Source organism: Dendropsophus ebraccatus, chromosome 9, assembly GCF_027789765.1.
Source record: "Dendropsophus ebraccatus isolate aDenEbr1 chromosome 9, aDenEbr1.pat, whole genome shotgun sequence".
Lineage (NCBI taxonomy): Eukaryota > Metazoa > Chordata > Amphibia > Anura > Hylidae > Dendropsophus > Dendropsophus ebraccatus.
Window position 1 is genome coordinate 68,586,637 of NC_091462.1, and position 14,711 is coordinate 68,601,347.

Consider the following 14,711-nt stretch of genomic DNA (forward strand, 5'->3'; position numbering starts at 1 on the left):
CTGCGCACACAAGGGGGGGGGTTGCAAAATTAAAACTTTGCCCCGGGTGCAGGAGAGCCTAGCTACACCTCTGCTACCAGTTCCATCTTTTGTGTACATTTCAGGGAATATAATGTAAGGCCAGTAGAGACGTTTTCGCCACTACTGAGGGGCCGTGACGTCAGGCGGGAGAGCTGGCATGTGGCGTGTCCACGAGAAGTGAAGCCTTGCAGCTGTCCAAATCAAAAGTTGGGCCAAGTGAGTTAAGGATTTTGCTATTCTGGACATCACCTCGGTGCAATCAACAGAGAAGCAGCGTACCCACAGTCAACACAGTGGCCTGGGAAAAGAAATAGGTATTGTAAATATGAGGGGGGAAAGGAGGTGCTTGCATCAGGAGGGTGTTACCACCCCGATTGTGTTGCATCTACCTCTTTTAAACTCATTTGGTGTTTCTGTGACCATTTAGGGTGTCACCAATTTGGTGATTCCCCCTAAGCATGCCACCCTCCTCTGGTAATGACAATCACTACAGATCCTGCTGAGCTGCTGACACAATGGGGGAGGTGACACCCTCCTAATAGTGTGACTGGGCACCCTTTATTGACAGTGGCCACCTTTCGTCTGACTACATTTTATCTAGTCTATGTCAATTCTGATCCCCATTTGTAGGACATTTGCTATATGCGCTCATAAGGCATATATAGATTTTACAAAGGTAGCCAACTGAAACGGTATCTATGTTAGCCACATTACCCATAAAATTTTCCACTCATCTATTTGATCATGTAAGGTTTGATCAGTATTGGTTGTCTCTGAAATCTTGTGACATCCTCATTGTTGCCTCATTCTTTTTCCTATACTTACCTATTTCTCTTCCCAGGCCTGTGTTTTGACTGCTGGTGCGCTGCTTCTCCATTGATTGCACTGCGGTGATTGGCAGAGAAGCAGCATCCTCATCTCTTTAGTGGATGCACAACATGCCACTCTCTCCTGCCTGACATCACAGGCCCTCAGAAGCATCTGGACTAAAAGTACATGCCCTGAACTGTACACAAAACATGGAGCTGGTAAGCTTTCTAACTGAATAGGCTTGAACACGTATGATGATAGGATTACTTTATTCTATATGCTCTAGTTTTTTTCTATGGGTTTTGTGTTTTCCCCTACATGCTAATGTGACCCCTCCCCCCTTTTTCTGTACAGTGGTTTTCTTTTGTATGATGTGTATACTTAGAGGGATAGTGCGGCGGTAAACAATTATTCACAGAACAACACACATTACAAAGTTATACAACTTTGTAATGTATGTTATGTCTGTGAATGGCCCCCTTCCCCGTGTCCCACCACCCCCACCCGTGTACCCGGAAGTGTGGTGCGCTATACATACCTGTCACGTGCCGACTCGTCTCCGATCTTCAGTCTGCGATGTAGTCTTCGGACGGCCCGGCCGAATCCCTCCGAGCGTCCTGAGTGTCGGACGCCCTCTGCCACGTCATCAGCTGCTCAGCCGCGATTGGCTGAGCCAAACTGTGCTCAGCCAATCGCGGCTGAGCATCTGATGACGCTGAAGAGGGCGGCCGGCACTCAGGACGCTCGGAGGGATTCGGCCGGGCCGTCCGAAGAAGACATCGCAGACTGAAGATCGGAGACGAGTCGGCACGTGACGGGTATGTATAGCGCACCACACTTCAGGGTACACGGGTGGGGGTGGTGGGACACGGGGAAGGGGGCCATTCACGGACATAACATACATTACAAAGTTGTATAACTTTGTAATGTGTGTTATTCTGTGAATAATTGTTTACCGCCGCACTAGCCCTTTAAAAATTGTGAAGGGGGGGAATCTAAGTTTTTAAAACTATAAAAAGCTCCACCTAATAAAAATAATCGAATAATCCCTCTTTACTTTAAAACAAAAAAAAAAAGCATTTATATGTCTAAATCATTAAAACAATGTTACTTATTCCAAACGCTGTATATCCATTTTTTTTCCTGCTTATTGGTTCCCTTTAGGAGCCACTCCTTAGTTGCCCTGGCTGTATGTGTTTCAGGTTATTATAATGCTGGAAGACCCAGCCACAACCCATCTTAAATGCTCTTACTTAGGGTGCATTTACACAAAAAGATTATCTGCCAAAGACTTGAAGCCAAAGCCAGAAACAGACTATAAACGGAACAGGTCATGAAGGAAAACCTGAGATTCCTCCTCTTTTCAAATCCATTTCTGGCTTTGGCTTCAAACCTTTGTCAGATAATCTTTCTGTGTAAATGGACCCTAAGGGAAGGAGGTTGACGACAAAAATCGTGTGATACATGGCTCCATTCATCCTCTCTTCAATATGGTGCAGTCATCCTATCCCCTTTGCAGAAAAGTACCCCAGTTGGGACTGTGTTATAGAGGTTCTACTCGTCCTTGTTCCTCTAAACACGGCAAATGGCGTTGATACCAAAAAGTTCTATTTTGGTCTCATCTGAGCATATGACCTTCTCAAATGTCTCATCCAGATGGTCATATGCAAAAATTCCAAAAAGCTTGTACATGTTTTGGCATGAACAGAGGGACCTTGAGTGAAGCTCAGGATTTTAATCCATGGTGGATTACTTATGGAAATCTTTTAGACTGTGGTTCCAGCTCTCTTCAGGTCATTGACCAGGTCCTCCCATGTAGTTCTGGGCTGATTCCTAACTTTTTTCAGAATCATCCTAACCACACAAGGCGAGATCTTGTATGGAGCCCAAGACTGAGAAAGATTGACAGTCATCTTGTTTTTCCTTCATTTTCTAATAATTGCATCAACAGTTGTGGCCTTCTCATCAAGCTGCTTGCCTACTGCCCTGTAGTTCATTAACAGCCTTGTGCAGATCTACAGTTTTGTCCCTGGTGTTACACAGCATTTTTGGCGTGGCCAAGGTGAACAGGTTGGAGTGATTAATTAAAGATTATCAGGCCAAAATCTTTTCTTTCACATCAACTGGTGTCAGAAAGTTATTACTGTAATTTACTTCTATTGAAAAATAGTCTTGCCATACTTATAAGCCGCTGTGCCCCCTGCAGGAAATGTTTTCTTTTAAGTCTGACACAGTGCTCTCTGCTGCTACCTCTGTCCATGTCAGGAACTGTCCAGAGCAGTAGCAAATCCCCATAGAAAATCTCTCCTGCTCTGGACAGTTCCTGTCTCAGACAACAAAAAGTCAGCAGAGAGCACTGTGTCAGACTTCAAAGAAAACATTTCCTGCAGGATATACAGCAGCTGATAAGTATGGGAAGGCTTGAGATTGTTAAATAGAAGTAAATTACAAATCTATATCACTTTCTGAAACTAGTTTATTTGAAAGAAAAAGATTTTCACTGGATTACCTCTTTAAAAGGTGTTATCCGGTGATGCAATAAAAAATAAATAAATCAGTGAACGGTAATGTTCCAACACTATTCATGTTCTGTAATTTCCTGCCTCCTCATCCCCCGCTTCGCACCCTATGCCAGCTGTTCACTGTGTCTGCAAATATCTTCATTTTTTATGGGTCTTCTCCCATCACTCCCAGTGTGTCCCATGTCCTCATTGGCCCACCCTGCTTCTGTTATGCCATCCCATGATATCTGCCTAGCTTGTAAAAAGTCCAACCTTCAACTTTTTACACCAGTTGAAAGCTTAGAAGATACTCAAGACACAACCCACAACCGAAAAAAACTACTACTAAGTTTTGTCTGGTCCACTTGGACTTTATGTTTTCAGTTTTTTTGCCCAACCATTTTGTGTTGTGCTGTATCTTCTGAGCTGAAAATAAAAACTGCTGACTTTTTTTTTACTGAATACAGAGAATTTCTATTGCCGTTTGAGCTAATCCATACATATGGTGGAGGATACGGGCATAATCCTGTGAACTTAAAATATGTCCTGGGTATAGACCAAAGCATACATCCAGACCACGCAGGCCGTCAAGGAGATGGTGATCAACCATCTTGTGCAAGAAAATCTCAAACAGCAGACAAGTGCTCTGCAACATAGATTGCATACAGAGGCAATGTAGGCTAGGAAGAGACCAACAAGCTGCTAGACCCATCTGCCCAGTCCAAAAATCCTGCAGTGCCAACGCTGGTTAATGGACATCGCATCACGAGGACAGAGAGAGAAGTTCTAAAGAAGATGACCAGTGAGAACTGACAGAGAGGTTTCCCTGGGCGGTCCAGGGAGCCTGATGTCTACTAGGAAGGGAGGGACTTGGACAGTCATAAACCAGGGCCAAAACCCCCTTGAAGTATATCAGGGAAATTTGGTGATGTCACGCCCGGACTTCCAGAGCTGTGCGGGCTGTGGCTGCTGGAGAGGATGATGGCAGAGAGATGCTCAGTGTCCCTCCAGCGCCCTGTGTCCCTCAGTGTCCCCCTGCCATCATCCTCTCCAGCAGCCACAGCCCACACAGCTCTGGGAGTCTGGTCGTGACCTCACCATTTTATCCAGGAAGTGAATCCTTGATGCAGTAGTAAGTGCAGGGAAAAAGTACTTTATGTGCATTTCTCGTAATAAGTGTATATTGGTAATTTGTATAACTTTTGGGGGACAATACAGTACTTTAATAAAATTTTTCACCAGAATACCCCTTTAACCTCTTAAGGACGCATGACATACCCGTACGTCATGCGCCCGTAAGAGGTGTTCAGAGCGGGGCCGCACGGCGACCCTGCTATGAACCGCGGCGGTCCCGGGTGCCACTTGTAGCCCGGGACTGCAGGTATTAGCGGGCACGGTCCGATCGCCGTGCCCGCTGATACAGTAATCAGATGCAGCTGTCAAACATCACAGCTGCATCCGATTACCGGACGCAGCATTTCCCTGGTGTCTAGTGGGTGAGATAACGTCCCGGAGGAGCGATCTCCGGACCTGCTGCCGGCCGGGGACTGCTCCAAGATGGCGCAGTCCCTGGCTCGGCACTCGTTTGTTTCCGGCTGCAGCAGCCGAAAGCAAACGAGTGCCGATCTCATTGATCTTTGCTGTATATCTATACAGCAAAGATCTCAATGAGAGATCAAAGTGTATATACTAGAAGTCCCCCAGGGGGGCTTCTAGTATATGTGTAAAAAAATAAAGTGTTGTTGTCAATAAAAAGCCCCCTCCCCTAATAACAGTCTGAATCACCCCCCTTTTCTCAGGTTATAAAGTAAATAAATAAATAAACATGTTTGCTATCGCCGCGTGCGTAATCACCCAAACTATTAATTAATCACATTTCTGATCTCACACGGTAAACGGAGTAAGCGCAAAAAAATCCCAAAGTGCAAAATTGCGCATTTTTGGTCGCATCAAATCCAGAAAAAATGTAATAAAAAGCGATCAAAAAGTCGTATATATGCGCAATCAAGGTACCGATAGAAAGTAAACATCATGGCGCAAAAAAATGACACCTCACACAGCCCCATAAACCAAAGGGCGAAGTTTTACCCCAGGGCGAATGGCGTAAAAACAAATACCCCCCAAATAAACAAAATGTGTTGTTTTTTTTCAATTTCACCACATTTTGAATTTGTTTCTGGTTACACAGTGTACTTTATGCAATAATTTAGCCTGTCATTGCAAAGTACAATTAGTGACGCAAAAAATAAGGGCTCATGTGGGTTTCTAGGTGGAAAAATGCAAGTGCTATGGCCTTTTAAACAAAAGGAGGAAAAACCGAAAACGCAAAAAACGAAAATGGGCCCCGTCCTTAAAGGGTTAAATCATTGTGCATGTTTAAGGTGGTTTAACGTTTGGAAAGGTAGATAACCTTTTATATTAATGCTAAATATTGAAATACATTTTTAAATTATATAGTCTTACCTGAAAATAAAAATCTAAGGTTCCCACCATGTCAGTGTGTTCTGGAAAACACTATGATATAAAAACAAATAAATAAATGCATTAATATATATAATACATTACATTGATCATACAATTTTACATTGATGAGCATATTAAACATTACAATTTCGTAATTAACATTTATGAAGAAAAGCTACTAGTGCAGCCAATTGAATGACTCCTCACTCGCTTCTCCCAATCCTAATTCCTACTTGATTGACAGTGGTCAGTGATTGGTAACCTAAATCACAGCTGACAGGTTCCTTTTAAGGAGAAACATTACTTCCTGATTTCAAATCTGACAACTGGAATAAATCCCTGGAACAGCAAACTAAAAATTTAGTAACTATAACTTATAATATCATTACACTACAAAGGTATATCCACGTTCCTTTTAGGCTATGTTCACACTATGTATGTGTGCGGCTGTATTTTTTATGCGGCTGGAAATGTGCGGCTGAAACTACGGCCGTGGGAAAACATAGACATGCGGCTGAAAACATACGGTCATTTACTTGGAAATCTGGTTCAACTAAAAATAACAAATAAAATCTTTAGAAAGTGATGCAAACACCTCTGGATGCATCTGGGAAAGTAGGGAAACAGTTTACATGAATTGCTATTACCGGGGTTTGCGATCCTCTGCAGTAATGCCGACGCCTCTCATGGTTAATATATTTAATTAATAAAACACATTTTCGTTGTAATAAAGTCCCTTTCATTGTTCAATAATTAAATTTAAACGAATCGATCATTTTGCAATTAAATATACAGTTAAAATAAATATATATATAAATAAATATTTATATATATATTTATTTTTTGACAGTATATTTAATTGCACAATAATGGATTCGTTTAAATTAAATTATTGAACAACGAAACTGATTTTATTACAACGAAAATGTGTTTTATTAATTAAATATTAATTAGTACAGGAAGCTCCAGTAAGCAGTTAATTCATATTGCCAGCAATAGAGCATTCTGTACTAGTCATCACTTTACTTTAATTAAAACATCAAATGTTTCTTCTAATTATGTTATCACAATAGCATTATTAGAAGAAACATTTAGAATTATATGTGCGCTCAGCTGATTGGCTGAGCGCACATATAAAGAGCCGGTCCGCAGAACAGTGACTTCATTGTGCTGCGGACCAGCGAACAGGACACATCGGGGCAGGGCCGGGACAAGGAGTTTTGGTGCCCTAGGCAGAGAAGACAAATGGCGCCCCCCCCCCCCCCCAGAATAGACTGTACGCTATGCGGGGACAGCCAGGAGGCTATACTGTATGTGGGGGTCATGTATACTGTACCCCCTGACTGTAACAGGACCGTGTATACTGTACCCCCTGACTGTAACAGGACCATGTATACTGTACCCCCTGACTGTAACAGGACCATGTATACTGTACCCCCTGACTGTAACAGGACCATGTATACTGTACCCCCTGACTGTATCAGGACCATGTATACTGTACCCCTTACTGTAAGGCCTTATTCACACGTTCCGTAATTTCCGTATCCGTATTTCCGTATCCGAGTTAGTGCACTTTGAAGTCTATTGGGCTATTCACACGATCAGTAGCAGAAATGGATGAAAATCAATCCGTAAAAAAAAAAGGACATGTCCTAGTGCGGACCGGGTGCGGACCCATTTTTTTTTGCGGATCCTCTCATTGAAATCAATTGCGTACGGATTGTTTATGGATTGTAACATGTTGGCATCCGTATTTCCGCAAAAAAATCCGGATGAAGTGCATTGAAAAGCAATGAGTAGTAAAAAAATGGAATTACGGAAATACGGATGGAATACGGATGTCCAATCCGCAATTTCTCACGGGTTGTTTCAGGACCAGAAAAAAATACTGAACGTGTGCATAAGGCCTAACAGGACCATGTATACTGTACCCCCTGACTGTAACAGGACCATATATACTGTACCCCCTGACTGTAACAGGACCGTGTATACTGTACCCCCTGACTGTAACAGGACCATGTATACTGTACCCCCTGACTGTAACAGGACCTTGTATACTGTACCCCCTGAATGTAACAGGACCGTGTATACTGTACCCCCTGACTGTAACAGGACCATGTATACTGTACCCCCTGAATGTAACAGGACCGTGTATACTGTACCCCCTGACTGTAACAGGACATGTATACTGTACCCCCTGACTGTAACAGGACCGTGTATACTGTACCCCCTGACTGTAACAGGACCATGTATACTGTACCCCCTGACTGTAACACACCATGCCACCTGAATGTAGTAGTGTCACACATGGAATCCTAAGAATTTAGGTGTCACACACCAGGCCCCTCGGGTATAATGATGGTGCACATTGTGCTATAGGTATAACAGGAATATACAGCGTTACAGACTTCAGGAACAGAGAAAATGATGCAGCACAGGAGCCTCCCCTATACCATGACAGCACAGTCACAGCGCCATATACACATCATATACTGATCCTGCCATATACACCTCCCCTATACCATGACCGCACAGTCACAGCACCATATACACATCATATACTGATCCTACCACATACACCTCCCCTATACCATGACAGCACAGTCACAGCGCCATATACACATCATATACTGATCCTGCCTGACCCAGTACAAGGACCCAATACAATAAGGATATAAAGCACCAGTGTCAGGAGAATTAGCCTGTACATAATAAACACATGTGTTCACCAACCTGTGGGTCCCAAGCTGTGGCAGGACTACAACTCCTATCATGCTGTGAATGTTGTACTTTTGGTGCAGCTGGTGACCCACAGGTTGGGGAACAATATGGGAAGTGCTGTGTATAGAGGAGCAGTGCAGGGATATGGGGCAGTGTTATATGGGGCAGCCCTGTGACCTAGGTGACCTCCCTCTCCCAGCACTCCCAGCCTCCCTACACCTACAGGATGATGAGAGTCAGTCAGTGAACTCACCAGACAGCAGCCCCAGCAGTCCGCACGGCCTCCAGCAGTCAGATAGTGAGGAGGTCACATGGTGAGGAGGGGGCGGAGCCTCTAGTCCGAGTGAAAGGTCCTAGCAGGTCCTTGCAGGCCATCTTCAGGGCAGAGCAATGATCCTGCTCGGGGTGAGGGGATATTCACACTGCCTGCCCAGGAGGGGAGAGAGTGGGAGGACATGAGGATGCTGAAGGTGAGCAGGGAGGGGTAGCACTCTGAGGCCACCAGGAGTACAGGAGCCTGTAGTAATTTTTTTTTTTTTTGGAGATTGAAATTGTGCCCCCTGTAACTCACCACTAGATGGCACCCTAGGCCATCGCCTACCCTGGCCTACCCTTTGTCCCGGCCCTGCATCGGGGTGAGTATAAAGCTCTCCCCACCCCCTCCCCTGCACCCCTCCCAGCAAGGAAGGGGGATCACTTAATCCCTTCCTTGCTGGGATGGGTGGTCTGACATCAGTCTGGCCACCAAGGGGTTAAGGGGGATGCAATACATCCTCCCTTAACCCCTTAACTGTAAGCAGCGATCTGTAAAGATGCTGCATACTGTAAGGAGCACAACACCGCTCACGATGGGTGTTGTGCTTTTGTTTGTGTGTTTTTTGTGTGTTTCTCCCTTTTTGTTTTTCAGATATTGGTATGCTGTGGATTACGTCGGATTACGTGGACTACGTCGATGACCAGCGGTTGTTTGGTGTTTTTTTTTTAATAAAATGGTCAATGAGGGGTGTGGGGGTGTTTTTATTTGAATAAAAAAAATTTTTCACTTGTGTGTTGTTTTTATTTCTTTACTTTATAGACTTAGTAGTGGAAGCCATCTAATAGGCGGAATCCATTACTAAGTTGGGGCCTAGTGTTAGCCGGTATAAAATGGCTAACACTAACCCCCCATTATTACCCCAGTACCCAATGCCATCAGGGGTACTGGGAAGAGCCGGGTGCCAGTGGTCCCAGAGCGTCAAAATTGGCACTCCTGGACCGGGCGGCAGCAGGCTGGTCAGATTTAGGCTGGGGAAGGCCAAAACCAATGGCTCTTCCCACCGTGGTGTTACAAGGCTGCTGTCGTTTGGTTTTTAACCCGACTGATTATAAAAATAGGGGGGACCCTAAGCGTTTTTTTTTAAATAAATAAATAATTTAAAAAAACGCATAGGGTCCCCCCTATTTTTATAACCAGCCGGGTTAAAAACCAAGCGACAGCTGCCTGGTAACACCAGGGTGGGAAGAGCCATTGTTTTAGGCCCTCCCCAGCCTAAATCTTACCAGCCTGCTGCCGCCCAATCCAGGAGCGCCAATGCATCGGCATTCGGCATCATTGCCGGCTATTTTTAAAGTACTCCGTACGGACCGCCTGTCAATCCACGGCCGCATTTCCAGCCGCAAACAATGGTCTTGTTCATTTTTTACGGGGTCCGTTTACGATAGGGCCGTAGATTCATACATAGTGTGCACTGTGCAGCCGTATATGTACACTGTGCAGCCGTATATCGTATACTTTCCAGCGTACGCATGAACCGGAAAAATCCGGCCGATGATTTACCGCCCGCAATACAGCCGCACAGATACATAGTGTGAACCTAGCCTTAAAGGGGTTACCCAAGGGGGGGTGTGGCCTGCTGCTGAAGGGACAGGACGCGCTGCAGCGGAGCTCCGCTCTAATAGCAACACAACAGCTTATACCTGGATTTTAATCTTTTTATATATATCACCGGAGGACTCTTAAATCTTCCCTGCACCTCCTGAGATGCGCACAACGTCGAAAAAGGCAGCGGTGCGGAGACGGATACAATTCTCTCTCCCCCCGGCCACGGCGGCACAAGATGGCGCCGACACGCTTCCAAGGTACCTTCTCAATGCTTTTTTTTCCAAAGCCGGCGCGCCGTGGTGGGCTCCCACAGTACCTGAACAGATACCACAACCCCAAGGGGACACTCCAGGTAATCAATCGCCTACTAAGGCGTCTAAGAGGAGATCCAGGAGAAATAGGACAGGCAGCACACATTCATATCGACTGTGCTCAGCCGACACGAGAGAGCAACAGAACAATCTCTCTCCCAGACTCCTTTTCCCTCATCTTCAGCAGCGGCCCTGTCCTCGAAATTGCTGTCAAATCTCTGCCTGCCCGTCCCTGCATCGACTAATCCTGAATAACCTGATGCTATTAGCGCTGCTACACTGCCACAAACCACATCATCTGATCGGGCTTCTCATGGAAATAGCAGCCTCTCACCTACGGCCCCAACATTTGTCAGCAACTCATATGCTCAAGGTGCCAAGATTCCTTGCTCTCATTATCCTCCTCAAGCCTACAATACAATTACAACACATGCATCTTCTCAGCATCCTCTGATGCAAAATCCAAAGACTGCATACCTCTCACTGTCTCCCTTATTGAAGAATCTGAAAAGAGACTCTTGACATATACAGTACATTGACTCGCTTTTAAAGGAAACCACCCAGTTATCCTCCTTCCTTATCAAGGACATGGTCTCTACCATTAAAGACTCCCTTTTGATCTGAAGAGATCGACTCTTTGCCTCCCTTGCTCCATCAGTGAAAGCAGTGGAGGATAGGATGCTGTTGGCGGAACTAAAAATTAACAAAATGATTGATGCTCAAAATTCTACATTTGATACATGTGAATGCTTGGAGGAAGAATCCAATACTCTGAGCGTAAACTTGCAGCGTTGGACGACTATAATAGACGCAATCATTTAAAGTTTCGAAATATTCCTGAATCTGTCACTCTAGCAGAAATGCCAGCCTTTATTCAAAAACTTCTCAAACAAGTACTGCCCAATTGCACACAGGCTGAGCTGATGGTCGACTGGGTGAGACGGATCCCTAGACCCCACCACCTACCCCCGACGACACCCAGGGACGTTGTTGCTAGGATTAATTTCCTACGCGTGAAATCCCAATTCTTGGCTTCAACAAGGAGAGAAGGGAAAATATCGGATGAGCACCACAACGTCTCAGTGTTCTTGGATTTGTCCCCGGAAACCTTGAAGCAACGTAGAACATTCGCTACCAATACCAAGCTGCTCAGAGACAGAGGAATCTCGTACAAGTGGCTAACCTCAGAGCGACTATTGACCTCTCGTCAGGACATCAAACATCTGGTCTGTACCCCAGAAGAGGGGCAACGCTTAAAAGAATCCTAGTCATCCATATGAGCTCCTGAACTTAACAACTACTTTCCGGGTTCCTTTCATAGGCCGGACTATGTTCCCTCCATCCCCCTGAGGCTTGCCCATGTCACTCTGACACGCCATTACCAAGCTTACACCTGCTATTTGACTAAGCCTTCTTCATTTTATGTTGGCTGCTAGTGCAGCCCCATGCGTCCTCATTGTTATATACTGGTTGCGTACAACTGCACGCCTTTGCATTATTTTTGTTGGATTTAGGTTGTTTTATTACTTTTCCATAGGCTTACAGCATGCTACTTGGTCATAACATAATTTAGTTTGCCCAGCCATATTTACACATTAATATACTCCTACATAATCTTTAGTCATTCTAACAGCTTATATGTCACTATACTTCCCTAAGCTTCTCGTGCACCTCATATCTTAGATCTACCTATGCTCTGAGCATACCTATATACTACCTGTAAGAATACCAACTCCTACCCAGACTATCATTTACCAACAAGGAATTATATTTATAGCGTACTCCTTTATCTTTCCACTCATATTGAACACACATATATAAGTTTTGCAACTTTGTTCCATTAAAGTGAATGTAGCTGAACTAGAAACAAGAGTTGTGTTATATCTGGAAAAAAGTAGCCATGTTTTTCATTGGATAACCCATTTAGACCCTTTTTGGTGGGTCCACTATATTATATAGGGACAGTAGTGGAGTGTGTTTTTAAATGGGAACTCCGGCCCAGGGGTATTTAATAAGCTATGGCCGAAGAGGGGATGGTTATAGATGGCGGCAATCACTTACCTCCCTGATTCCAGCACCGGGTCCCGGATCACGCCGCCCTGTAAACCCGTCCCGCGGCAGCTTCCTGGTGTGAGCTGTGGCAGGAGACGTGACGTCTCAAGGCAGCTCAGCCATTCAGCGGCTGAGGCGGGACTCCGCTACGGCCACTGAATGGCTGAGATGCCTTGAGACATCACAAGTCTATAACCACCCCCTCCTCGGCCATAGCTTAAAAATACCCCCGGCGCCGTAAGTGTTAGTCCACCTAGAGAGGTTTCTCTGTAGGCACGAGGTTGAGATTACCTAATTTTAAAGCACACAAAATACACGTTAATACACAAAAAAAATGTGATAACCAAGTAATCATGTCTCACAGAGTAGGTATTATTTCTTTATTTTTACTCTACCCACAGACATACATTTTTTTACTCTGGATAACCCCTTTGCTCTCAAAGACACAGAAACATACGATAAATATGTACGTCGGGGCTTAAGGTATGGTAGAATAGCTTAGTCATTATATTACACTACATTATAACTCCAGGAATATATAAATAACAAGAAAAATACAAAAATTGGAGGGCAAACTTTTTCTTCCGACCAACACCAATATTTTAAACAAAAAATGCACCTTGAATGTTGTCACTCTTTAGGAGGGGAGTATAGCCATTACTGCCCCCTACGCTAGGGGCCTACACTATAGAGAGACTTATTATATAGGGGCACAGAACAATTTATGCAAACAGGGTACAATATACCCTAAAGCCAGCCCTATGTATGTATGTCAAGTATGCAAAAGAACACTGCAGAGACACCATCACGTCTCGACGTCAGTGAACTAGCCAGACCTCCGGGAAGGAACAGCCAAGGAATGTCTCCAAACCAGGAAATCACCCAAGCACGGTATCCATCCACAGACAGCTGTTTCAGGGTTTTTATAGAAACACACTCACCGGTTCTCCTGGGAACTTTAGACGGTGCACAGGACTGCTGTTCGGCAAACAGCCATTCAGGATACATGGAAAGATGAATGTCCAGCTCCAGACTTAGTTCCCTTGCAATGCTTTATTGAAGTAAAAACAGACACCTCATAGTCCAAAGACAGACACGTTTCGGGCAAAGCCCTTACCACGTTTAAGGGCTTTGCCCGAAACATGTCGGTCTTTGGACTATGAGGTGTCTGTTTTTACTTCAATAAAGCATTGCAAGGGAACTAAGTCTGGAGCTGGACATTCATCTTTCCATATTTCAGGGTTTTTGCCCCTCATCAGTGTGGAGTAGGAATCTGGCTAGTGGGAGCAATGACTAGAAAGTGCATGCAAAAGGACGCTGGTTGACCTCAAAGAGATCAACCAAAACACCGCAGAGACACCATCACATGTCTCAACGTCAGTGTATTCTAGAACATTGCCCCCTGTTTTGGTTGATCTCCCCAAGGTCAACCAGAGTCCTTTTGCATGCACTTACTAGTCATTGCTCCCACTAGCCAGATTCCTACTCCACACTGATGAGGGGCAAAAACCCAGAAGCAGATGTCCGTGGATGGATACCTTTCTTGGGTGATTTCCTGGATTGCAGACATTCCTTGGCTTGGTTATTCCTTCCCGGAGGAAGGTCTGGCTAGTTCACTGACGTCGAGACGTGATGGTGTCTCTTCAGTGTTCTTTTGAATACGTGATTTCCCAGGGGGCAATGTTCTACAATACACTGACGTTGAGACATGTGATGGTGTCTCTGCGGTGTCTTGGTTGATCTCTATGTATGTATGTCGGCCCTATATAAGTATGTATACCCTAAATCTATGGTGACCCTCCTGTGCATGACCCAGACTGCTGACTCTGAACTTGTGCTGTCTGCCATGACTCCAGTCTAAGGGCCCTATTACACCAAACTATTATCAACCATACTTGGCTGATTATCGACTGTTCAGGCCGATAATAGTTTGGCGTAATAGCGACTGTGAAGAAACCACAAAACCACTGA

General features: G+C 44.8%; 1 protein-coding gene across 2 annotated transcripts in view; it reads right to left on the reverse strand.

Annotated features, from left to right (window-relative positions):
* The window catches only part of GLS (glutaminase), a 356,615-nt gene that overhangs the window by 161,829 nt on the left and 180,075 nt on the right, over positions 1–14,711 (reverse strand). For both annotated transcript variants that reach the window (XM_069983572.1, XM_069983573.1), the window contains exon 11: positions 5,796–5,846. In XM_069983572.1, the coding sequence (XP_069839673.1) occupies positions 5,796–5,846 (51 nt within the window). The remainder of the gene's footprint in view (positions 1–5,795; positions 5,847–14,711) is intronic.